Below are 26,066 nucleotides of genomic sequence, written 5' to 3'. Positions count from 1 at the left end.
AGACAATGAGCTCTCTTTCCCAGCCCTTCCCAGCCCCTTCCTCATCTGATCCATTGTTACAATTCTGTTGTGCAGCCAAGAGACTATATTCTCCTTCCCTATTGCAAGACCTGGACTGGCATCTGCATCAAAGAACAATCACCTAGGCACCTAAAATCAGTGGCTGAACAACAGACTGGGTAAAAGAGTGGCTCAGACTTGTAGCATATTGTCCCCCAGGTTATATTTGGGTTTAGCCCAATCCAGGGAGCCCTCATGATGGTGCCATAGATGCTGGCACAGTCATCACTATACCAACACTATTAGCAAAGCACAATTTTAAAAAGGAAGAAGTGAGACAGCCTTTACACAAACTTTATTTTGCTTAAGGACACAAATTATTCAAGTATCCTGATCCCTCTGTGATGAGACCTCATCATAGATGGGGCCAGAAATGGGTTCTTAGAACCAAAAAAGGTTCCCCAAGAATGAAAAGGCAGGAAGGGTCTGGCCAGGACCTGGAACAGGAGTTCAGAAAATCACATGGGAAGAGAATCATAAGAAATGTAATTTTAAAGTCATCTTTCCAATGTAAAAATGCACTTTACAACAGCCCCAATAAGTGATGTTTCACTTTCTGCTTAGTCTTCCTCTTCAGAATAGCTGGGATGGTTAGCTTCTTCCTCCTGTCCCCTGAGGTCTGTCTTCCTGTGATCCCTACCCACTGTGAATCAGTACAATCTGACAGCTGACAGGCTTTGGAATTAGACCTTGTTTTTCATCATTACATCACAAAATAACCATATTATTTTGACCTTGAGCATGTTACTATACCTCTCTGAGCCTCAGTTTCATCATCTGTAAAACAGAGATGGCACCGGCCTTCCAATGTATGTAACATATGTCGTGTGCCTAGCACATCATCTAAATAGAGTAGGCCCTCAAAAAATGTTAACTATTTTTACCAACAGTCACAATTCTATTTCCTCTTTGGTATAAGAGCCTTCCAGAAATTTGAATAATTCCTATTATCAACAATTTTTGTTCTCCAAGTTTTCTCTTTTCCAGTTGCCTCTACCATTCTGGCCCTTTCTTTAGATGACATAATTCAAGTTGTCACTGACCCTCAAGGTGAGGTGTTCAAAACCAAATGCAAAATGCCAAGAGAGGCTTGCCCAGCACAAACTACAGCAATATCATGACCTTCCCTTATTCTGGACACCACACTTGTAACAGTGGACTCAAGAGGAAGTCAGGCAGCCATCATGAAAATAGAGGAATGGTACAGACAATGACCTGCATGATTGGCTGGTACCAGCTCAACCTCACAGTCTATGGAGAATGTGGAGACACAAAGGTTCATACGAATGGTTCTATGAATGTCCAAAATGCTACTAGTAGGTTTTCATTGTGTTGCTTTGACCTTGGCAGCTCCCAAAACTATAGATTCCCACTTTAGGAAGGGCTCAATCTCAAAAGTCCAGACAGTTTACCACCCAGTTGGGCATCTTCTTGTTGGTATCGCTGCTCAAGCAAGAAGGAAATGATTTCCAGGGTTCCCACATGACCTTAAGTTATTCTCTTAAAAATAAAAACCTTCTTTTCCTCATGGCCTCTTGTTCTGTACCTTTACCACAAGGTGCGTGGGGGAAAGGAAGGAAGGGTAGGAAGGAGACGCTATCTTCTTTGCTGGGCTCCTGAACTGGAAAGAATGGAAAGAGTGGGACAAGACACCAAAGTCTGAAAAATATGGTTTATCTCAGGTTGAGTTTTCCAAAGAGGCTCAATCCTTTAAGTACCTCTGAATTCTCAGCCATACATGCTATAGTCAAATTAAGTACAAAAATGCATGCCAAAAGCTAGCCAATTATTTTGGATTATCCGTGCCTACTACATTTCCTGTTCAGTAGGGCAGAAAATAGAACTGAATGTAGCTTTCATTTGATACAATACTTGGGTACTAGAGCTCTGTGCGTGAAAATGATAGAAGATCATGCACAGAGTTACAGAATAGCATCTATACCTTAAATATCCAAGTAAATCTGAATTATTTTTCGTAGCTCACTCTTGATGAAACACAATACTGAGGCAAAAAAGCAAGTACTTCGAAAAGCAATAAGCCCTTACAGCTGTCCTGTATATAACTCATTCGATCCCAGCAACAGCTCCGTAAGGCAGGCATGACAGATGAATGAAGTAACATTTAAAGGCACTCTATAAGTGGCAAAACATAATCCAAACATACAGAAGAGACTGACATTAGAATACCCATATTAGAGGTGCAAAAATGAAGACTCAGAAAAACGTACACGATCTGCCCGAGACGGACATCGTTAATCCCAAGCCCAGGGTTTTCCTCCCACACCACAATGCCTCCTCTCCACAATCTGCTCCAGGAGCTATTCCAGCAGAGGCCAGACAAGCAATGCCCATCACAAAGGCTACAGCCACACCAAATACAGGCCCTGAGTCTGAATTAGCTGACTTGTCAGATCCATTATTTTCTGGAGCCTTTCTGCCTGGGTTAAAATCCTGGTTCTATACTTACTAGTTGTTTGACCTTGGGCAAGTAATTTCATGACTCTGTGTCCAGTTGCTTTGTCTGCAAATGAGGACAATAATAGTATCTATTTCAGGGGGGTGGTATGAGGATTAAATGAGTTAAAAGAGTTAAAAACATAAAGTCCCTAACGGTACTATCCTAAGGGCTCTGTCTATATTATACTATAGTACTATAATAGCACACTTCCCTATTATAGTCAGTATTCGATAATTATTAGCAATTAATATACTAAAATGTAAAGAAAACCGTATTTTTTGGAACACTCAAAACTAAGTATCTTACTTTATACTATGCCCCAATTTAAAATAATCTTTGTGTTGTTGAAATCAGAGACTTTCTTCATCTTGCCATCTGTTCTGCAAACAGGAGCATATCATATCCTATTAAGGATCATGGCTGAGAAGACATGCAAGGCCCTCCCACACATGGAGAAATGATGACCCCCAATGGTTAAACAGGCATCTGCAGCACCTGCGTTCACCTCACAAGGGGCCGTCACAGCTGCAGGGGCACTCTTGCTGCACTGCTCGGACCCCCACCTACTCTGCCGTCCCTAGGCTCTCAGTGTTCAAAGTTGTTAGAATTAAGTTGTAGCTCTAATTGTATTTGCTCAACTTCAGAGACTGAAGACGTCACGGAGGGTCAAAGGATATGTGGAGAAAAGAAATTTTAGGGGTTGACAGTCACAGGAGAATCAGGAGGAATTTCAGATCAAGCTACATGGTCATAACAGTGGGCAGACTAGGGAGAAGGGGTTAAAAACATGATAGCTTATTTTCCCAAGTATTCATATTTATTGGTGTGATTCTTCCAGAAAGCAAGTATCTCACAGCTGTACCAAGTCTATATTGTGGCATGTCTCCAAGCTATTCTGTTGATCCATGCATATACCCTACTCCGTTGTAGAAGTTTTAGTAGATTGTAAGAAAACATCCCCAACTATCTGAAAAGGCTATTAAAATACTTCTCCATTAAAGCATTAAAATGCTCTTCTGAGTACATATCTGTGTATGGCTACATTTTCTTCACATGCTATAATCAAAACGACATATCAAAATAGACTGAATGCAGAAGCAGATGAGTACCCAAGTGTCTCCTACTAAGCTAGACTTCAAAGAAATTTGCAAAGATGTAAAGCAATGCCACTCTTCTCATTTTATTTCTTGAATCGTTATTTTTAATTTCTTGATGTCCTTATTTATGAAAAGGGGATAAGAACTGTATGAAGTTTGATGGGTAAACCCTCCATACTGGCTCTGGGCTTTGCCACGTGGCTTGCTTTGGCCAGACGTTAGTAAGCACAATGCAAGCAGAGGCTTGAAAACTGCTTGAGTATTAGGGCTTGCCCATCTTCTTGCTTTTTCTGGAGTCCAGCAGCCGTATGAAGAATCCTAGACTAGCCTGCTGGACACAATGTGGCCAACAAACAGGCAGCACAAACTAGTCTTTGAGTGAGGCTTAGTCCATCTGGCCACAGTCGAGTCACCAATTGACTGCAGCCACATGAGCGACCCCAGGTAAGACTCACACAAGAACTGCCCCACTGAGCCAGCCCAAATTGCTGATCCACAGAATTGTAAATATTACTGCTTTAAGTAGCTAAATTCTACCGTGGTTTTTTAAGCACAACAGTTCACTAATATACAAAGTATACATACCCCTTACATAAAATAGATAAGCTACAAGAATTTACTGTGTAACACAGGGAACTATATTCAATATCTTTTAATAACCGATAATAGAAAATAATCTGAAAAAAATGTATATATACAACTGAATCACTTTGCTGCACACCTAAAACTAACACAATATTGTAATTCAGCTATACTTCAATTTAAAAAAATTATACATACCAGCTAGTAATGCTCACATTTTTTTACCAAGTTCAAACTGCCACTTGTTAAAAATTTTTTTAAAACATTAATGAAAGAATATTTATTAGTATAATCGCTTAAATTTGTATAGCACTTGTGTTATTTAAAGTTCTTTCATATATATATTAGACTAGTTCCCCAGGTGTGGTCTGCAGACCCCTGAGGATCTCGAAGGTCAAAACTACTTTCATAATAATACAGCTTTTCATTTTTTACGGTGTTAACATTTGCACTGACTGTACAAAAGCAATGATGAATAAAACTACTGATCAGTACAAGTCAATGCAGTGGCACCAAACTGTACTGACATTGTGTTCTTTGCCATGCACTGACACTTCAAACTAAAAAAAAAAAAAAAAGCCAGTTTCAATTAAGAATATTGTTAATGAACCAGTAAAAAGTATTAAAGATTTTATTAAATCTTGGCCATTGAGTACACCTGCTTTTAATACTCTGTGACAAAATGGGAAGTATGCATAAAGCCCTTCTGCATGCCAAAGTATGATGCTGTCCGGAGGAAAAGCACCTGTGTGACTGAATTGTGAGCCAAATTAGCCAATTTCTTCATGGAACACCACTTTTACTTAGCGAACACTGACAAACTATGGTTACTTAGACTTGGATATCTGGCACACATTTTCTCAAAAATGAACAAAGTGAACTTATCACTTCAAGGAAAACAACTGACTGTATTTGTTGCCAATAATGTCATTTGGGCCTTCAAGCAGAAATTAGAATTTCTGGAAAACTTGTAACTGCCACCGTGAGTTTGACAGCTTTCCAATACTTTTCTGATGAGATCAATAGTGATTTTAAGAGATGTGATTTTTTTATTTTGTATATAAATATGAAGATGTTAACATTTGGAAATTTTGCACAACTCAGTGAATCAGTATTTTCCAAATGACCAATACATAATGTTACCTGGAGAAAAGATCCAAGGAACTTTAATGTAATAGAGTATAAAAAGTTCACTGATGTGGTTTCAGATTCCACATGCAACTAACCTTTAAGAAACTACCACTATCAAGGTTTAATGGAATATCAGAGAATATACCCAATTATCTGAAAAAGCTATTAAAATACATCCTATGTAGCTTTGTGAGGTTGCATTGTCTCCATATGCTTCAATCCAAACAGCAAAACAGACAATGCAGAAGCAGGTGAAATCCAAGCGTCTTGTATTAAGTTAGACTTTAAAGGAATGTTCAAAGATGTAAAACAACGCTACTCTTCCCACTAAATTTCTGTTTTAAATATTTTTCATAAAAATATTCATTTGCAATAAACTGTAATAGGTTTAGTGCTGTTACTTTTAAATAAATCAATCAATTTTTAAATAAATAATATAAAGAGCATAAAAGGGGCATCAGACTTAAAAGTTTGAGACCTGCTTTAACTTTGTAACTACTCTGGGAAGTATAGAGAACAGGTTTAACCTACTTTTTACAGATGAATAAATAGGTTTGGAAAAGTTAAGTAACTTGCCCAAGATTCCCAGAGCACGATTCACAATCCTGACTACACATGAGAAACGCCTGGGAGCTTTTTAAAATATCCATTAATTATTCTGGGATGGAGTGCAGGCACTTTTTTTAAGGTCCTCGTGATTCTCATGTGAGGCCTGGTTAGGAACCACTGTCCTAGAGATTAACAGGCAAATATATAATTCAGTTACAGTCTCCCAAACACCAATCTGACAAATAAGTTTACAAAAGGTATTTTCTTTTATATTTAGACTACATCATTGTAGGTCCTGAATTCACAAAAAGATCAAAGTTTTTGTTTTTTTTAATTCTACTAGATTTCATTTTACTTACAGGAGTCTTGCTTTGCCACTCAACAGGACAGTTGTAATCCTGCATGATCCAGGGATGGTTCAATATATTTTTCACAGAAATCCGTTTCTTTGGGTCCACCTAGTGGCCATTGAGAAGTAGCTAGAGATTAACATTTCAAATAGAAAACACAGAACACCCTTCCTCCTGAGAATTCAAAATTCATCAGAACAGATGTAAACTTTATCATCACAAAAATGCTGTCAAAGACCTTAAAATGGCCTTGGAATAAGTTCTTTTAAAAAGGGAATAGAAGCAAGAAAACTATAGCAACCAACGCGGGCTTAGAAGATAAATGTTTAACAAACATGAACTTCATTGGTATGGACATTATTCATGAAGTTCAGTCAATCTATTGTATGATGTAATAGTCTTTTGCTAGAAAACCTATTCACAGGAAATATTCACCAATTTAATATTCAAGCAGCCACAATGCAGGGCATTCACACTGAATATGCAATCTCTACCTCCGATGAGCTTACAATCACACAGAACAAGTTGAAAAGCACACCTTTCTTTTCCATTTGTAATTTTCAAATGTGAGGAGAGTAAAATTAATCAACAAAGATTAAGTTTTTTGGAGTTTAGAAGAAAGGGTGAGGTGTTTTCAATCTCATTTATGGAGATTTGGTGGTCTGGCCCCAATTAATCAAGGTGGGTGAGCTTGAGGTAAATTTTGAATAAAAAGTAGAGATGGTTTAATAGATGGAAAAACTGGAAGATATTTTGAATACCTAACAATGAAAAAATATTGCACTAATAAGGTACTCATATTTTTAAAGTGTTTCCTATTAACTTCATTTTATCCACATAACACTGTATAGCAGTGAGGCCAAGCTCAGAATCCCCATTTTCTAGGTCAGAACCAGATCAGGTGGCATGACTATTGATTGGTAGGGTAGTTACCTCAACTTCAGCACTCCTGTCCTTCATCCTCAGAGGTCATTAACTAAATTAGTGGTTTTCAACATGTGGTCACCAGACCAGCGGTATCAGCGTCATCTGGGAGCTTGTTAGAAATGCAGATTCTTCATCCTGCCCCAGATCTACTGAATCAGACACTCTGGGGGTGGTACCCAGCAATCTGTTTTAATAAGACCATTTGGCAATTCTGCTACATGCTAAAGTTTGAGAATCACTGCACTAGATTGCAGGGCCCACTCAATTGTATTATCAGCTCATTCAAGCATTTATTCCACATCTACTATATATCTAATGTACAAAGAATGGGAGCAAGAAAACAGAAAACAGTAGAGTAAGAGCTGGTTAGAGAAAAGACACAATGCTCAAGAAAAAGGAAAACCAAATCAGCAAAGACATACGGTGGCAGTCTTTAAAAAAAAAAAAAAGTACCTGCAAAGAAAGCACTTAGTAGAGAATAAATTGCCCAGTAGATACAATGAATGGAATTTTTTAAGCTAATAAATAAATGTAGTAGCACCATAGATATCTTAAAATCAAACAATTGCAATAGACTTCTATTATTTAAAAATAAAAAGCAAAGATTACCTGTAGCATTTGCTGAAGAAGCAGAACGCTACCGGGAGAGAGCCACTTAGGAACCTCGTATTTCCCTCTCTACAAAAAATAAAGTATTAAAGAGATTTAGGTTCAGTCGGTCTTGACACAAATTTCTAAGGTTAACAACATGCTGGAGGTTTACTTCCAAGCTTAAAGACTTTACCCAACTTTAAGATTTGGTAAACGTTATTAATAACAAAAGAAATTCATTTCTTGCCTTAAAGAAGAAGGTCCAGTAAGTTAAATACTATTGTCACCTCTAAATTACCCACATATCAAAGAAAGTCTAGAGCAAAGAGAATGTAAGAGTATGTTACAGGCCTTTGGAATCTGTAGCATGATTAAATGGACAGCAAGTATACACTGTAGTCAATGTTTGTATTGCTGAAGCAAATTTTAGTTTACAATCCCAGAGGAATTATCAGTTGACAAGATGAGATCGCATAAAAGCGTATTAGGTGGCAGGACACAGGCTGTGGTTAAAAACAGGTCACTTATCATCCATAAGGTAGAATTCACAACCATTGAGGGGAACTGATGAAAGCCACCTTCTAAAGCAAGTACTTCTTTTTGGAATGGAAGAGACTTAAGAGACAAATGTTTATAACCTGGTATGCCCAGAAATTACACCAAGCCATCAACCAAAAACAAGACCAATGACTTGCTAAACACTAATATGTGACAAGAGTAACTCTTTACACAACCTGTCACACACCCTTTTTTCCCAATTTGGAGGAAATGATAGAATCATTTTTCTTAGCAGAGAACAAACTGTTTAAGAATACTAGGGTAATAATTATATATAAAAAAGTTAAGACTGAACTACAACTCACAGTCTACACCAAAATTAATCCCACCCACATTAAAGAGTTAAAATACAAAACCATGAGAGTACTTAAAGGAAGCATCAGTGATTATTTCTAGACATGACAGCAAAACCAAGAGATTGAGATTGACAGATGACAAAATTAAAAGTTGACACTTCTGTACAGCAAAACACCACTAACAAAGTTAACTAACAACCCACTGAGGGAAAAAAAACCTTTCCACCTAAATGACAAAAGATTAATACACTTCATCACATAAAAAGCTCTCACAAATCTCCACCAATCCTGTTCTTCCCAATTTTCCCCCTTCTCCGCAAATGGCAACTGCATTATCAGCCCCTGAGGTCAGAAAACTTGGAGTCATCTTCAGCTCCTCTTTCTCTCACATTTCACTTCCAATCCATCAGCAAAATCTATTGGCTCTGTGTTATACACCAAGAATCAATCACCTGTCACTACTTCCACCACACCTCTAGGGTCTCTCATCTGATACACAGCAAGAGGCTCCTATCTGGTCTTCCCCATTCCGCCACTGTCCCCTCACAGCCTAGTCTCCACTTACCAACACCAATGTTCTTTCAAAACATTGGGTCAGGTCATATCACTTCACTAGTCAAGACTCTCTAATGGCTCCTCAGCTAACTCAGAATGAAATCTAAATTCCTTACCCTGGCTCCAGAGCCCTGCCTGGTGTGTAACCCCAGGCACCCCATTCCTTGCTACTTCTCAACTCACCTCCTAATTCTCTCCCTCACTCACCAAACTATGGTCATGTCCCATGTCAAGCACAATCCTGCCTTAGGACCTTTGTACTCTTTGTTCCCGCCACCTATAATACTTTCCCCAATGTCAGCAGAGCTTGTGCCTTCATCTTCTTCAGGTCTCCACTTAAATACCAGTAGTGTCAGCGAGGCCTCCCCTGACCACCTTTATAAACAGCCTCCCCACCCACCATCATTCTCTACCTCCCTTTCATGGAACTTTCTTTACGGTCCTTATCCCCATTTGTCATACTACGTATTTACTTATTTTCTGCCTCACTACATTAGAATATAAGCTTTTTAGTCACAGGGGTTTTGTCTGTGCTGTTCACTTGAACAGTGTCTGGCCCTAACATATAAAAGGTGCTGAATTAATGTTTGTTTAATAAGTAAAGAAATGGGATAAAAGCATACATTCTAAAAGAAAACAGGCAAAGAATGTTTATAGGTAATTCCTAAAATAAAAACTTTCAAATGCTCAATAAACATGAAAATATGTTCAACTAATCTAGCAATAAAAATAATTAATTTAAACAAAAATATGATACCATCTATTATCTACCAAAACGATAAACTTCAAAAAAAGTTATCCAGTGTTAGACTTCAGGGACAAGAGCACTTATATATACAATTAGAGAGCATAAACTTTTCCCAAGCGTAATCTGGAAATATGTATAAAAAGCATTCAAGATCACATATCCTTAACCCAGCAATTTCACTTATAGCAATTTATTCTAAGCAAATAATGTGGCATAAAAAATTCATGAACAGTAACATTCAATTGTTTATGATAACTCTGGGAACTAAGAAACACAGTCTGATGGAACTCAGAGGGTCTCCAAAACTAGTCAAAGACAAAATTACCTGAGGAAAGACCCAGGATTAGAAACACAGGTCCAGAGAGATAACGGCAAGCACGCATGTGCACGTGCACACACACACACACACACACACAAACACACACACCCAACAATAACCCAACTAGGCTAGAATGGTGGAGGCAAGGAGGTGGGGAAGCCATCAACTAGCACCAGCCTTGGGGTTCTCTGATCTTGTGAACTGTCTAGGACATAATTCTCACAGAAATCAGTCTAGCTTAAAGGTGAAGGGAGAAACAGAAAGGTGTAAGTCACTCATAAGACTACATGACATGCTAGATTTTTATTATGTTAAAGAAACAAAGTTCTAAAGAAGTGTTGTCAAACAATTAATTTAAAAAGAAAACGTGCTGAGGTCAAAACAACACAACCTCTAAGCCTCTCTGATGAGAGAACACAGGCTGACCTACAAGGTGTTTCCTAGGAAGGGCAAAAGCTTCCATTTTACAAATGACATTTAACGTTATTAAACTTTTCATTCTCCTTTATCTAAAGCACCCACTACTATCCAGAGAGCCTATTTACTTACACCTCGCCAGGGTACCTTAACACTTGCCAATGTCAGATGCTGACAGTTTGTTTCTGAATTATAATTATGATGCCTCAAATTCATATCTCCTTACTGTCTCTCATCCACCAAGCACTGAAGGCTGGGTGCTGCCTGGGCCCCAGTCCTATTCCTGGGAAGGGGAGATTTTTAGATGCTTCAGCCACTCGCTGGGACTCGGCAGCAAGTCACAGTTGCCATGTGACTGACCCTGACCTACTTGGCCCCATTCTTCTGCCTGAGCTTTTCCTTATTCCTGAGACCAAGGCCTCTCATGGTTCAAATCCTGGGTACCTGTCATGTTCTTTCTTGGCAAACTGACCATTTGCCTGGTACCTCAAATACTGTAGCCTGCTCTTGCCAGGGCCCCAAAGAAAGTAAAGCCTGGGGTAAGGACCTGCTTACACTGATCAAACGGTCATGACCTACCTGCATCCAAGGAACGCCAGGGATTGCAGGCAAACACCAGAAGCTAGAAAGAGGCAAAGAACTCTCCCCTAGAGCCTTCAGAGAGAGCAGGGCCCTGCCTACACCTTGATTTTCGCCTTCTAGCCACCAGAACTGTGAGAGAATAAATATCTGTCATTTTAAGCCACTAGTTTGTAGTACTTTGTGACAACCCTAGGAAACTAATATACCATCCATAAGGATTTAACTTCCTTGAATTACCTCTCTCCTATCAGCACCTGCCCACCCCAAGGATAAATCTGGTTCCAGTTCTAGCCCTTACTAGTCTGCCCCAACACACAGATAACAGGTCCATAACCAGATCTATGATAATAAAATAAATTTACACCTTTAAATCCAAAGGCTACCATCCAAAACAAAAGTACTTACTAAAAGTAGCAGAATTCAATTAGAAACCAGATGTAAAAATGAATTTTCAGACCAAAGTCCCGAATAACAAGAGCTCCAGTGGGCTGATTCCAAGTTCCTCTTTGCCTCTTTTTATCACTCCTTTTATCATCCCATCTTGAAATCATGAAGTATCTTTTAATAGATCCCCTGTGCTGTGCTGTAAGTTGGCAGCACAGAAGTAACCCTATCCAGGGAGAGGCAGAGAGAAGAAGTGAATGAAAAGTGTGGTGCTTGGCGCACTGGAAACAGGCAGAGATTGGAATCTACATTATGTGTGATCCCAGTTTGCCTCTTATTAGCTCCTTGAACCAGTACAAGTTATTTCATCTTTCTGACCCTATTTCCTAAGAGTAGGTTCTGGAGACAAATTGCCTAGATTCAAATCCAGGGTCTACCACTTACTAGCTATGTGGATGAGCCATTTAACCTTGCTTTGCCTCAGTTTCCTCCTCTGTAAAAAGAAGTATAATAGTACCTACTCTATAAATTGTTGCTAATGCCACTTTCAGGGCTATAACAAAAATAAAAGAGAATGCATGTGACAGCACTCAGCACAATGCCTTGCACATAAGAGACAGTAAATATTTGTTCAATCTGAGAGAAATTGGAGGGGGAGATAGGGCAACTCAAAAAAGTAGTGGACCAGAGATGGCAAGTTGGCCAAAAGCCATGCATGCCAGGGTGCTAAATACTCAGGATAGGAAGAAAGGCTGAAGTCATTCTGAGGAATGCCACGTCCTCTCAAAAGGACTTTGCCTTATTCATGTATGACTGAAAAATTGTGCTGTACACCAGAAATTGACACAACATTGTAAACTGACTATAATTCAATAAAATATTTTTTAAAAAAGGGACTTTGCCCCACTGCAGCTGCCTCAGGATTTCAGGATTGCCTGCCTGGCAAGGAACACATCAACAAGCCAAGTCCTGCTCACATCACCTCCTGAAATGTACCCATCCACTTTCTCTACTTGGACAGAACAGCTCTACTCAGTACCGTCCACAAACAAAGCAGGAGGCCTGTGTCCCATCACCACGACCTGACATTCCCAGCTTCAGTCTCTGCACTGACATACCAGCAGAAATAAAGTCCAGAGCTAAGTTCTGCTGCCAGGCTTACCCCAACCTCCTATTTGCACAGTATTTAAAAATACACAGAACATTTTTTAATCCAGTATGCAGGGATTATTAACCGCATTACACATACGAGGAAACTATGTCTCAGCCAGGGAAATCAAATACTTGTTCAATGTTATAAGGCATTTGTTCTCAACCGGGGGTGATTTTGTCCCCCAGGGGACATCTGGTAGCATCTGGAGACATTTCTGATTGTCATGACTTGGAGGCCACTACTAGCATCTAATAGGTAAAGGCCAGGGATGCTGCTAAACATCCTACAATGCACAGGACAACCCCCCACAACAAAGGACTATCCAGCCCCAAATCTCAATGGTACCAAAGTTGATAAACATTATTATAAAGCAATAAAGGGGTACAGACATGAGTAGAAGAGACATACAATACTTTTTCTGTTGTACTTTGCTGGAAAGTCTAAGGATACCTAGAAGTAGACAGGGAGAAAGGCTCCTTATTTAAATATTGAAAGTAGATATCTAAGGATCAAATGGAAAAAGCCTTGAGAGGAACAGTTCTGCTAGGGAAGAGCATCTCCACAAAAGGCCCTGTGTCAACCAGGCCTGTGCCCCTTAACCCTGGTTTCTGCTCTGCCTTTGGAGAATTCTTGTTTATTTAAGAGATGATTACCTTGCAAATGAGAGCAAGAAACAGGTAATAGAGGAAGAAGTCAAGTGAGAGGGGAAAAAAGATCTGTGTGCTAATAAGCAAGAGAATCCTGGGAATGCTGGTGGGCTTGCAATGATTCGTTTTTCATACAGTACTAAGAAAGGCAGGCAATCTCTCCAACACATAATCATGGTGCTGCAGTCAATTCTATAATTGTGAAATACAATCTCAAATAGATAATTTGCTCTTTTTCTTTAAAATAAATTGTACATGCCATCTTTGGTCTGCTACTTTTTTGAGTAGCCCTATCTCCCCCTCCTATTTCCCTCAGATGGAACAAACATTTATTGTCTCTTATGTGCAAGGCATTGTGCTGAGTGCTTTACATGCATTCTCTTCTATTCTTTTTATAGCCCTGAAAGTGGCATTACTGTACTTGTTTCACAGATAGTAACAGTAGTAGTAGTAGTAGTAGCAGCAGCAGCAGCAGAGGTAGCAGCACTAGTAGAAACTAACAGATACTGAGTATCCTACTGTTCTTACTGTGTACTGTGCCTGGCATTGTGCCAAGTGCTTATTATGTACAATTTAAATAAATTGTAATCATAAATTGCTCTTGTTAGAAAGCAATTTTACTTTCAAACTACTCAATTTTCATTTACTAAATTAGTTATATTTCCTTAATATTGTGTACCCAGAACTGGAGTACAGTCATGCTTGTCTGAATGCAGTGATGGCAAATGAATATAGGTGACATTAATAAGATTAATACTCAACCTATTAGTAACCATGCTGGAAACTGCAGTTAAGCATTTTGCTTAAAATAGGCAACAAATACAAAAGATAAACAAAGTATGCCTCTTAAACAAGAGTTATATACAGTGTGTCAAATATTGCTGGGTTTTTCAATCAAACCAAGAACAGAGGGAAGTATTATTCCCAAGTGAGGAATTTTAGAACATTCTAAGCAAAGATACATACTGCATGCAAGTGATATGACACCTTAATTAGATTCAACCAGCAGACTGTATTACACTGTGACTCGGAACAATAGTTCTGAGCCAAGATTACAATAAATTTCAAAATCTATAATGTGTGAAATTAAATTCCACAATAATGCATAAAAGTCCTAATTTGAATCAATTTTCAACTTGCAAATACATGAAAAACTAAAAAACGAAATTCAGAGTAGGAGAAACAAAGAATATACAGTATTAGTAAATAATATTAATTAGGAAAGCTAAATCTCTCCTGAACAAGAATTAGACATTTTCTACCATACTCATTCCACTGCAATAAATATTTGATTTACCAAAAATATCAAAACTTGGATCCAACATCCACTATTACAACCAATACTTTTATATTATCTTTAAGTAGTTCCCCTCCCCCAAAGGATTGATGCAGAATCCACTAGTGCACTCAAATAAATAAAATTAGAGAACAATGAAATTTGTACATTGGTACATTCACCTTGTATTGATGAAACAATACATCAATAACTAGGAGCATTAATCTCCATGGCTGCCATATGAATGTGAACTTACAGTAATAGCAAATGAAGGCAAATAAATAGCATAGGAGTGTGGGTCTGGGTAGGTTAAAAAAAAAATCAAGCTTAGAATTAACTCAATAAATGAGGAACATCATGGATATAGTGTAGTTTAATTTCAGTAAAGTACTAACAGTCACTTATTTTATCTTTGTGGATAAGACCACAAAATCTTGGTTAAGTGGATCTGACGCAGACTAAAAACCAACACACGGAAGACTAGCAGTGGTCCAGTTCTATTCAGTTTTTTAATCAACAACTTGGCTTAGAGATGGTCAAGAAATGTACAAAATGTCACAGTGCTGACAAGGACAGCTAATATTACATGAGATCAGAATGAAGATTCAATATATTAACAGAGGAGAATACTAGGCTGAAACAAATAAGGGAAACTAAATGTGAATAAACAGAAATCAGAGAACTTATAGCTACTCAGAGCTGGAACGGACCTTGGAAATTACTGATTACTGCAGTGCTCTAACACTACTGATAAAGAAAATAAGGATCAGTAAGTTGGACTACCAGGGGTGACACCTAAAGTGAGTAGAAAAGCTGAGGTACAATACCTAATACGAATTAGAAGAACTGGTAAACATAGTTAGTCCTGCTAAATATGAAAAGTTGGAATGTCTAGGAACATTCCCAAGTGAATGGGCACAAAGAAGCTAGGGATGGGGATCACTTTCCCCTCTAGAGTCTATGACTCTCTTGAGACTAGCAACTACAGGGTTAAGAAACAATATCTCACGGTGGCTATGAAAATGGGTTCTGAAGCTTGACTAGCTGGGTTCAAATCCCAGCTCTGCTACTTACTAGCTTTAAAACCCTGAATAATTATTTAAGGTCTCTGCCCCTTAGTTTCATCATCTATAAGAGGAGAACAATAATAGCAACTACTTCACTCAGAGCAGTGTCTGGCAAATAAGAAAAACTCAGGAATGTGAAGCATTGCTTTTGTAACAGAGTAAGAATAAGCATGCCAGGAAATATTTTATTTTTTCTGAGCAACCATGTGCAAGGGTCACAAAAATATAAAACATACATACCTCAGAATGCTATCTCCTTGGAGGAAACAAAAAATGGGAGTGGGGAAAAAGCAAAAAAGTTCAACAAAAAAAGACTGATGCAGATGCTCTAGGCAGAGGAGACTTCAGCACAACTCAAATTAGCATATAACTCTAATTCTTTAAACCTACAGAGACTCAGACCCAGCTTTCAGAAGGCACCTCCCCCACTTTCCACATCAGTTTTTGCAGTTCAAAACTTTTTTTAAACAATTTATTTATTTTTTTAATATTACTAGCAAACCAAATTCAACAGCATATTAAAAGAAGTATACAACATGACCAAGTAGGATTTATTCCTGGAATGCAAGGATGGCTCAACATACACAAACCAATATATGTGATACACCGTATTAACAGAATGAAGGAGAAAACCACATGATCACATTAATCAATGCAGAAAAAAAAAATCTGAAAAAATTTAACACCCTTTCATGATAAAAAACATTCAACAAAACTAGGAATAGGAGAAAACTACCTCAACATAATAAAAGCCACATATGAAAAATCCACAGCTAATGTCACATTCAATGGTAGAAGACAAAGCCTTTCCTCTAAGATCAAGAAAAGACAAGACTGCCCACTTTTACCACTTCTATTCAACATAGTATTGGAAGTCCTAGCCTGAGCAATTAGGCAAGAAGTAAAACCTTTACATGATTCAAAACATAAGAGGTACAAAGGAGCACAGAATGAAAATTCTCCCTTCCTTTCCTCTCCCAAGTTTCCTCCCCAGAAGGAGAAGCAACTGGCAGCTTCTTATATCTTCCTTCACATGTGAGCAAATAATATAAACATATCTCTCTTCTTTATTTTTACAAAAATGACAGTATACTGTTCTACACCTTGCTTTTCCCTTTAACAATATATCTTAGATAGCATTCCATATCAGTATTTAAAGAGCCTCCTCATTCATTTTTATGATTGGAGAATATTCTGTTATAAAGATGTACTATAAGTTAACAAAAATGTTTTCCAAAAGAAAAAGAAAGCACTATTAAGACTCACAAACACACAAAGAGTTAAGAAATAAAAAGGTGGTCAAGTCGTAAACCAAACTGTGTTTCTATGCTATGAGGATACAGAGTCCTTGAAGGGATCGTAATTTCATTTTTCTTAAAGGGGGGAGGTAATTAGGTTTATCTATTTATTTCTTTTGGTGGAGGTACCAGGGTATGAACCCAGACCTCATGCATGCTAGGCATGCACTCTACCACTGAGCTATACCCTCCCCCTAAATTTTTTCTTTTCTTTCTTTTTTTTTTCAGGGTTGGGGGACTGAAATTTCATACAACACAAAAGAACACCTAAGGCCAGGTCTCCAATTCTGGCTCATTCATTCACCATTATTAATATTACAGATATATTACCAAATCATTCCTTTTTAAAATAAAATAAACTTTATCCCATCAAATTATGGACCCATTAGCTTTCTAAGCATATCATTTAAAAAGTACATGAAGGAAAAATAATCACATAAAAAGAGCCAGGAAAATTCTAGGGGAAAAAAAGAGTAAGAGGGAGCTAATTCTACTAGATATTAAATAAATGGTATTATAAAAACCCAGTAATTAAAATAATTACATGTAAGACAAGCATAGACAAAAAATAAATAAATACAATGAAATAAACAGCCACAAAGAAGAAATATGTAAATGTAGGAATCTAATATATAATAAAATCATCATTTCAAATCAATGGGAAAATGATAGATTATTGAATAAACAGTTCTAGGACAATAAATAACTGTTGTTGTTTTTTTTAAAAAACTGGATCCCTAGGAACTATCACAGATATTATATTTAGTTGTCATATCAACTAATAATAGAGAGGACTGGGTAAAGGATAAATGGGAACTCTTTATACCATCTTTGCAACTTCTCTGTAAATCTAAAACTAGTTTAAAGTAAAAATTGTATTTAAAAAGAAGCTGGCACTTCTTATACCAATATTAATTTCTGGTAGATCAAAGAACTAGTATTTTAAAAACACAAAAAGTACTAGGGAAAAAAACAGAGAAAAATGCAAATACACAGATTATAATACACAGGACAAAGTGTTCATTTCTTTGGGATGCTCTATAGCATAGTAGTTAAAACTAACTTCTTGCCTTTTTAGCACTCTGGAAAGGAGTAAGTTAAGCTGCAACACAGACTCTTAGCTATTCACACATCCATAGAATTGTACATTATGCTACTTACTCAAGAGTCAGGTTAGTAGGAATGATTTCTTGACAGATCAACTATTACTTTCCAGTAGGATAAAACAAAGATCTGTCCTGTCCCTAACCCCCCCCCCCCGCCCACTTACTCTTCTGTTTAACTTGCCCCTAATGCCTGGGTATGACTTGGAAGAGCTGAATGCATGCACTCCTGCCAAGTATTCTTCTTGCATGTGAATTACATCATTTTAACATCACAAATCAAGGATTATAGCTCTGTATAAGCATTGCTGTAAAGAAGAGATATAATTATTCTAAAATCAAAGTTTATAGTTAGTAAATCCAAACAATACCACATTTTGCTTTAATAGGTGTATATCTGTGGGGCATATGGAAGGTAGACTGCTCAATCTCAGATACCTTTATTAAGACTTTACGTGGTCAAGGCGATTACTCGAAATTCTTCTTGGATAAAATTATTAACAGTCATCCTTTACAGCATAATGTCTTACTGCAATTCCCAAATACTCATCACCGAGAAGTCAAGTATCCTTTGAAGGCTCAATGTTCACAGAAGGATGTCAATTCCAGCACCAGTTATACTGACAGCTGCTTTTGTTCTTCTTCAGCACAGCCATAACTTCAGGAAATTTCTAAGGAGAACAATCCCTAATATACTGGTACTCAATAACTCGGCTGAGAAGGATTACATTGAGAGACTACTTAAAGAATATGCCGAGTTCACTATTCATACTTCTTGATTGGCTATCTTCAAAGGTGGGACATGTGCATCCCAGCGGGTATATAAGAAGATACACTAGGGTGTGGAAAGAATACATTAGGACTTCCATTTATATTTTTTCTATCTAAAAAATAAGATGGAAATTAAGCATTATTAATATTTAGTATGTGGACTGGCACTGGGACCTTCATTAGTCTCTATGTAAACTACAGTATGAGGTAGCATGAGGTAATTCTTCCCCGACTGTGACAGTGACACATGACAGACAACAGTGGCTCCAACTTGTACCACCCTCTGTATATTGTGAAGGCTTTACCTGAGCCCAGATAAATGGATTTACAAATTATACTATCTGGCTTAACTAAACTAAATCCTTACAAAATAGCCAGGTGGTTTTAAAAGATTCTTGCAAAGAAGCCACAGATTAAAGGTAAAACAATAAATACAAGCACAAGCAAACAACAGAGCTGACGCCTCTACTCTTAGTGTGAGCCCATTAGCCAAAATACAATGTTAAAAAAAGACCTAATCAGACTAACAAGTGGTCTCAAAACTTGAAATTATGAAGTTGATTTGAAATACATTTACATACATTATTCTTAACAATGAAACTCAAATCTAAGTACATATGGCTAAGTTGCCATCACAATTACAAGATTTTTAAAAACAAGAATCTAGAATATGAAAACAAATCTCTACAACTTTTTACTGATGTTTAAAGGCAAGAAACCACTCAAAAGCAAATTTCAGGTGAATCAAGTATTTAAACATTTTTAAAAAATGAAAACATAAGAATACTAGAAGAAAAAATGGGCATTTAAAAAATAATCTACTTAGGAAAGTCTTTCCAAATACAACAATGAAAGACTGATAAATTTGACTAAATAAAAATTAAAAATTCCTGCGTAACAAAAAAATCTTAACATAATAACATAAATATCAAGAAAGGTGATATACTGTATTGATGTGATTATGGAAAAACAGCTATTTTCATCCTATTGCTGACAGTTGTGTAAACTGATAGAACTTTGCTAGGAAGCAATTTGGTAATATTTAATAAAATTACTAATTCACATACCCTTTGATCCAATAACTCTTCTAGGAACTTTCTTACAGATATATTCACAATGTACAAAATGACCACTTGGAAATTACTTAAATGTCCATTAACAGGACTGGTTAAATCGATTAAGGTACATGTATCCACAGCAATACTGGGCACTGAATTCTATGAAAAGGTTCTGAGCCAGTACAAAATGGTTTGATTTCCAAGACATACTGTCGAGAGAAGAAGATAAGATGCAGAAGAGGGTTCATGGTATGCTACCATCTGTGTGAAAAAACTGAGAAGGGGATAGCATAAAAAGATAAAATACAAGGTTCTTTATGTAGAGAGAGACTAATCTGAAAAATATAACATAAAAATCTGGTATACACATTGTCACTGGGTAAACAAACAACTTAATGCCAAGAAATTTGAAAAATTAGACAAAATAGACACATTCTTTATGCTCAAAATCAGACTCCTTATCATCCCTGCTCTACCAGGAATCTTACCCAGCTCAGCTGTCGGCAGCTCCAGCTTCCCAGTTGCTCAGGTTACTCCCTTCATCCCAACCATCAGCATACTATGTTAGCTATACCTTCAAAAGACAACGGATTAGTCCAAACATACATCCTGACTATGCTGGTGGTGGCTATGTCAATCTATATGTGTGTTAAAATTTGGAGACCTGTACACATAAAAGAATTTATTTTACTCTATGCTAATTTAAAAATAATTAAAAAAAAAAAGATACCCAGAATCTAAGCACTTCTCACTACCTCAGTGGCAATCATCTCTTCTCTGAAAATTACTACAGTATCCTCCCCATCAGTCTCCCTGGTTCTCCTCTTTGCTCCCTGTAGCCTATCTCCACACAGTAGCCACTATGGTCCTGAGAAAACCTAAACCAGACCATGTCTCTCTTCTGCTCAAAACTCTCAAGTGGCTCCCCATTTCACTTAGAGAAAAAGCCAAAATCCTTATCACAGCCTACGGAGCCCGAGGCAGTTGGAGCTCTGTTGCCTGAGACTTTGTTTCCTACAACTCTGCTCATTTGCTCCATTCTAGTGGCACCAGCCCCCTGCCCTCCCTTGCCTATACCAGGCATGCTTCTAACTACTGGCCTTTGCTCTGTCTCCTCTGCCTGAAATACTCTCTGCGTTCATAGCCACTTGACTAACAGTCTCACCTCCTTCAAGTCTTGCTCAAATCTCACCTCTGTGAAGTTTACTCTGACCACCATATTTAATATTTAGTAATGCAACCAGCCCTCCTATTCCCTTCACATCCCCTCAGTCTGTTCTCCTGATTCCTCTTTACCCTGCTCAATTTTTTTCTTTTTTCTAAATCAAGTATCATCTTTTAATATAATTTACTTATTTATTATGTTTATTATCTTTTTGTGCTACTACCACTGTTTTTTACCCTGCCACTAAAAAATAAACTCCATGAGGGCAGGGATTGTCCACCCGTTTTATTCACTGATATATCCCAAGCATCTAGAACGTAGCAAAGAATAGGTGCTCAATAAATATTTAACTGCTTCCCAATTGAAAGAACACTGAATGAATGACTAAATGAACAAATGATCAAACTAACAAAGGAACAAACAAATGAACTGCTGCCTTTCTATTTACAGAACATCTAAATAGAGATCTAAAGAAAAGGAGAGGACAAAGCATATACCTGGCAAAAAAACACTTCAGATGAAAGAGCAGGCACAAATGTCTTGGGGCAGATGCATGCTTGGCATGTTCAAGAAAGGAAGGGTAGGGGACACAACAAGGAGTACAAGAGAATGGAGCAAGTGAGGAGGGGGAGTAGTCAGGGACAGGGCATCGAGACAATGGGAGCCAGCTCACCTGGGATAAAGCCCACAGCCCACAGGGCGAACTCTGTCTTGTTGTACTGGAGCGAGATGGGAAAGAAGCCAGTGGAGAGATGCCAATAAAGTGATATGATCTGACTTATGCAGTATTTTAAAACCTTCCCATAAAGAAGCCACGGTGGAGATGGACTTTCAAGCATATTCCATAACTCCAAGGAACTAAAAATTCCAATGTTAAACTGCCCTTCCCCCAAAAAGTAAAAGGAAGAATACTCCCCAACTAACTTTATGTGGCTAGTAAAATATTGAAACCAAAACCAAACAAATAAAATAGCTCCAGAAAGGGAAACTACATATTAATCTCTGAACAAATTTTAAGTCCTGGACAAAATATTGGCAAACCAAATTTAGAAATGTATCTCAGTAAGAGCTAGCGTTTATTGAGCACTACACTAAATGCTTTCTATGGACTAACTCATTTAATCCTAACAATCCTAAATTGTGAATATCATCACCCATTTTACAGACGAGGAAGCTGACACACAGAGAGGCTAAGTCCACAGATAGAAAGTGGAGATCCTGGATTTTTAAAATACCAATGAGATTCTCATTTAATTGCTCTGGAGTTTTTTTAAAGCACCTCAAGCAATGCTAATATGCTGCCAGTTTTGTAAACCACTGCTCTAAGTCCATTAGCTAAGACTTTCCCCACCCTGAGAGAGATTACTTGGATAAAGCCAAGGTAATAGATATTTTAGTGAAAATTTAAACATGAAACAAGCAGAGATAAGAAAACATGATTTGTAAGACCCTCTCCAACAGTAGAATTCTGACTGTGTGCCCCACATTGTCTTTCTAGAATTCTGAAAGTTATAAAATTTCACACTATAACACCTAGTAGATCCAATTCTAGTTCGTCTTTGGAGAAGTTTGTCTGTCAGTTTATTTCTTTGGCATCGAGTTCCCCCTGCTCCCCTAAAAAAGAGTATATGGTAAAACATAACAGTAGCTTATAATAATAAAGTTATTTTCAGGACAAAGAACAGAGCTCTACTTTACAGAAAGAGTAGCAAAAAGAGGGAATAACTCAAAAAGCCAACCCAGTATTTTTTGAAAGTATAATTGGAAAATTGTTACTGAGCTGCCCAACGACCAAGCCTCCTTCCCATTCCACATCTGTTCACTAAAGCTGAAGCTACAAAGCAATCCTAACACTACTCTCCCTGTATCGTGCTGTTGACACAGTGGGGTGTGGCTCTTTGAGGTCAAGAACTGCTGTCACAGGCAGCAAGCAGAGCCAAGGCAACAACTACTACTCTCAAAGTTAAGGGAAGCTTCGGGAGCAGGAGTGGGAGGAAATACAGACTGTCTTGGCTACCCCAGCAGGCTCCAGGAGGCCAGCCTCCAGGCCACTACCCCATCCATCTCCCCTCCCCAAGGAGAAGAACATGCGTTCACAGTTTCCCAAAGCAATGGCAACAGCTACTGCTACCATGACTTCTCTTTGATTCTGCAGAATAGAGCTCTTTGGCCTTCAAAGAATTAGAACTATTACCATTCCATCGCTTACCAAAACTACTCTTGTAGTTTTGGCATTGCTTTTAAAAGTTTTTCCAGGGTGGGATATAGGAAAAACTATTAAGTCAAATAGATAAAACAAGTGAAGGTTGAACTCACTGCCCTTAGACTTGGTTGTTTTATAGAGCAGGCAACAAGCCAACTGGTTTCACCACTTTCAACTCTGTATGCTACTTCCCAGAAATGAGAGTTGATTTAGGTGGTCTCCCTACCTAAAGGGTGTTAGAGACTTCACAGTACAGCCACATAAAACTTCTAACCATTTCTCCCATCTTATGTCTTTGCTGATACTGTCTACCAGATATCCTCTCTCTCACCTCCCTTTCTGAAGCACTTCTAACCTTCTTTAAAGTCCAGCTCAAACCTTACTTCCTCTAAGATGTCCTCCCAAATCCCACACCCACTCCTATATTAACTTCATTTATACCTCTCTTATAATTTGGCACCCCTCACCCTTTCCTCTTTTCAGATAGCCTTGTATCTGTCTCCAACAAGGAACCTGGCCCTGGTGGACAGTGATCAAGTTTCACAGATCTTTGTTCATGTCTTTCAACAGCTCATACAAAGACCTTCAGGAAATATTTGTTAAACAGAACTGAATCTAAGCTGCATTCAGAGAAGTTGCTCTGCAGATCTGACCCTGATTTGCTATGGACACAATATGGTGCTCTTTCTTCTTCACATATCTTATTTTGCTAGCTTGCTCTGAGTATTAACTCTTTGAAAAGAATTTTACTATTTTCCTTGCTATACATGATTTTTGGGCTTTTTAATTCAATATAGCTCCTATAACATAGAATTCACACTTTGAAACCGTACAATTCAGTGGTCTTTAGTATATTTACGAAGTTGTACAACCATCACCACTGTGTAATTCCAGAATGTCTTCATCAACCCAGAAAGAAACCCCATATTCATTAGCAGTCACTCCCCACTGCCACTCCACCCTCGACCCCCGACCCCACACCCACACATCTACTTTCTGTCTCTAACATACATGATTTTAACAAAGCTTATAGTACTCTTAACTGTGCTTTTATTATACCTTAAAGCCAAATTTTATCATCAAAAAGAAAGTTTCTCTTATTTTAACATAACTCAACAGAAAAATGTGATTTAACACAACAACTTACTAAGGTATCATTTCAGGATACAAAACAAAAAATATACCAGGAAAATCAGCTTACATGTTTACTTATCCATTTGTTTTGTTTTGTTAAGCTTTCTATTAAAGATGTATAATGTATAGAAAAGTACACATATCATAAAGGTATATCTTGATAAGTTTTCAAAAATTGAATACACAAGTATTATCAGCACCCAGATCAAAAACCAAACAGAAGCCCCCTCATGTCCCTTTTCCAGTGGCACCTCCAAAGAGTAACCACAGTCCTGACTTCTAACAGCATACATTACTTCTACCTGTTCTGTACTTTTATAAACAGAAGCATATAGCTTGCAGTGAAAGAAAACTTTTACAATGAAATCACATGCCTTATAAAACTCACCATAATCTTCTTGTACAAAGCCATGACATTATCATCATCAAATGGTAGAAAGCCACACATAAGTACATATAAGAGTATGCCCATGCTCCAAACATCTGCCTGAGAGGAAGAAAAAAATAATTCAAAAAAATTCAGAATGCATTTCAAAATGGCAGTACACGTAATAGATCACAGAATCCTCACAGAGCGGGAAAAGAGCTCAAGGGTCATCTAATTAAACCTGCTCATTCTACAGTCTAAAGCCCAGAAAGGAAAGCTTGTCCAAAGTCACCCAGTCAATGGCAGGCCACCCAGGTAGGTCTCTTGACTTCCAGTTCAGTGCACTTTCCTCTAATGCTGGACTCTAATGCTTAATAGAAAATAATTTCCAGGAGGGAGGGGATAGTTCAGTGGTGGAGCACAAGCTTAGCATTCATGAGGTCCTGAGTAAATAAAATAGAAAAAAAGTTTCCAGTTGGCAGGCCTAGATTGAGCATGCTAAGGAAGAAGATGAGGCTGGGTCTCTGATTCTGAAAGACAAATCTACAGCACTACTGAGGGTTTATTACATATAAGGATTATGTAAACATGCATGAGGCTGTCAAAACAAGTCTTAAAATTTACTACTGATAATCTGAAAATGTGACTGAGCTGCACTTTAAAGTTCTCTCTATGTAGAGAAACCTTAATAAAGTTCAACGATTGACTTTTCAAGGATCAAGGCTAGAAATTAGCCTGCCAGCACAAATAGTCCTACAAATCTCAAAATCCCAGAAAGGAGCTTAACCTTTATATAAGATATCCATGTGCCCCATGAGTCCTAAGCACTAACTACTTATTCAAGCAGTGTTTGGCCTTAGTCAATAATGATGCCACCAATGGCTGAGAAATCACAGTTCCCACCTTCATTTGAGCCTTAGGAAAATTTTAAGAAGTAAAAAGGGCAGCATCTTAAAAAAAAAAAAAAAAAAAAAAAAAAAAACGAGAGGAGGGAGCAAGAGGGGAGAAACAGAGTTAAAATAACTCCAGCATCATCATACAACTAGGTAGTATGTATGCTAAATAACACAAATCTCACACCTAGTCCTGCCTACCAAATCACATCAAATTAGGACTCAACTAGGATGCCCCAAATGAACTTACTTTCAAGCAAACATCTGATTTTCTTTCAACTTGCAGGAAGTCAGAAATTAGATATTTATGCCTGAAAGATGTCAAAT

General features: G+C 37.8%; 1 protein-coding gene across 2 annotated transcripts in view; it reads right to left on the bottom strand.

Moving 5' to 3' along the window:
- MELK (maternal embryonic leucine zipper kinase) overlaps positions 1-26,066 on the bottom strand; it is a 69,657-nt gene that overhangs the window by 26,325 nt on the left and 17,266 nt on the right. For both annotated transcript variants that reach the window (XM_010995566.3, XM_064490315.1), the window contains exons 8-10: positions 24,868-24,966; positions 7,764-7,832; positions 6,237-6,335 (exon numbers count right to left, since the gene is read on the bottom strand). In XM_010995566.3, coding sequence (XP_010993868.1) covers positions 6,237-6,335; positions 7,764-7,832; positions 24,868-24,966 — 267 coding nt within the window. The remainder of the gene's footprint in view (positions 1-6,236; positions 6,336-7,763; positions 7,833-24,867; positions 24,967-26,066) is intronic.

The sequence above is a fragment of the Camelus dromedarius genome, chromosome 10 (assembly GCF_036321535.1).
Source record: "Camelus dromedarius isolate mCamDro1 chromosome 10, mCamDro1.pat, whole genome shotgun sequence".
In the NCBI taxonomy this organism is placed as follows: Eukaryota; Metazoa; Chordata; class Mammalia; order Artiodactyla; family Camelidae; genus Camelus; species Camelus dromedarius.
The sequence above is the reverse complement of the archived record's forward strand: the minus strand, read 5'-3'. Positions and strand labels throughout refer to the sequence as shown.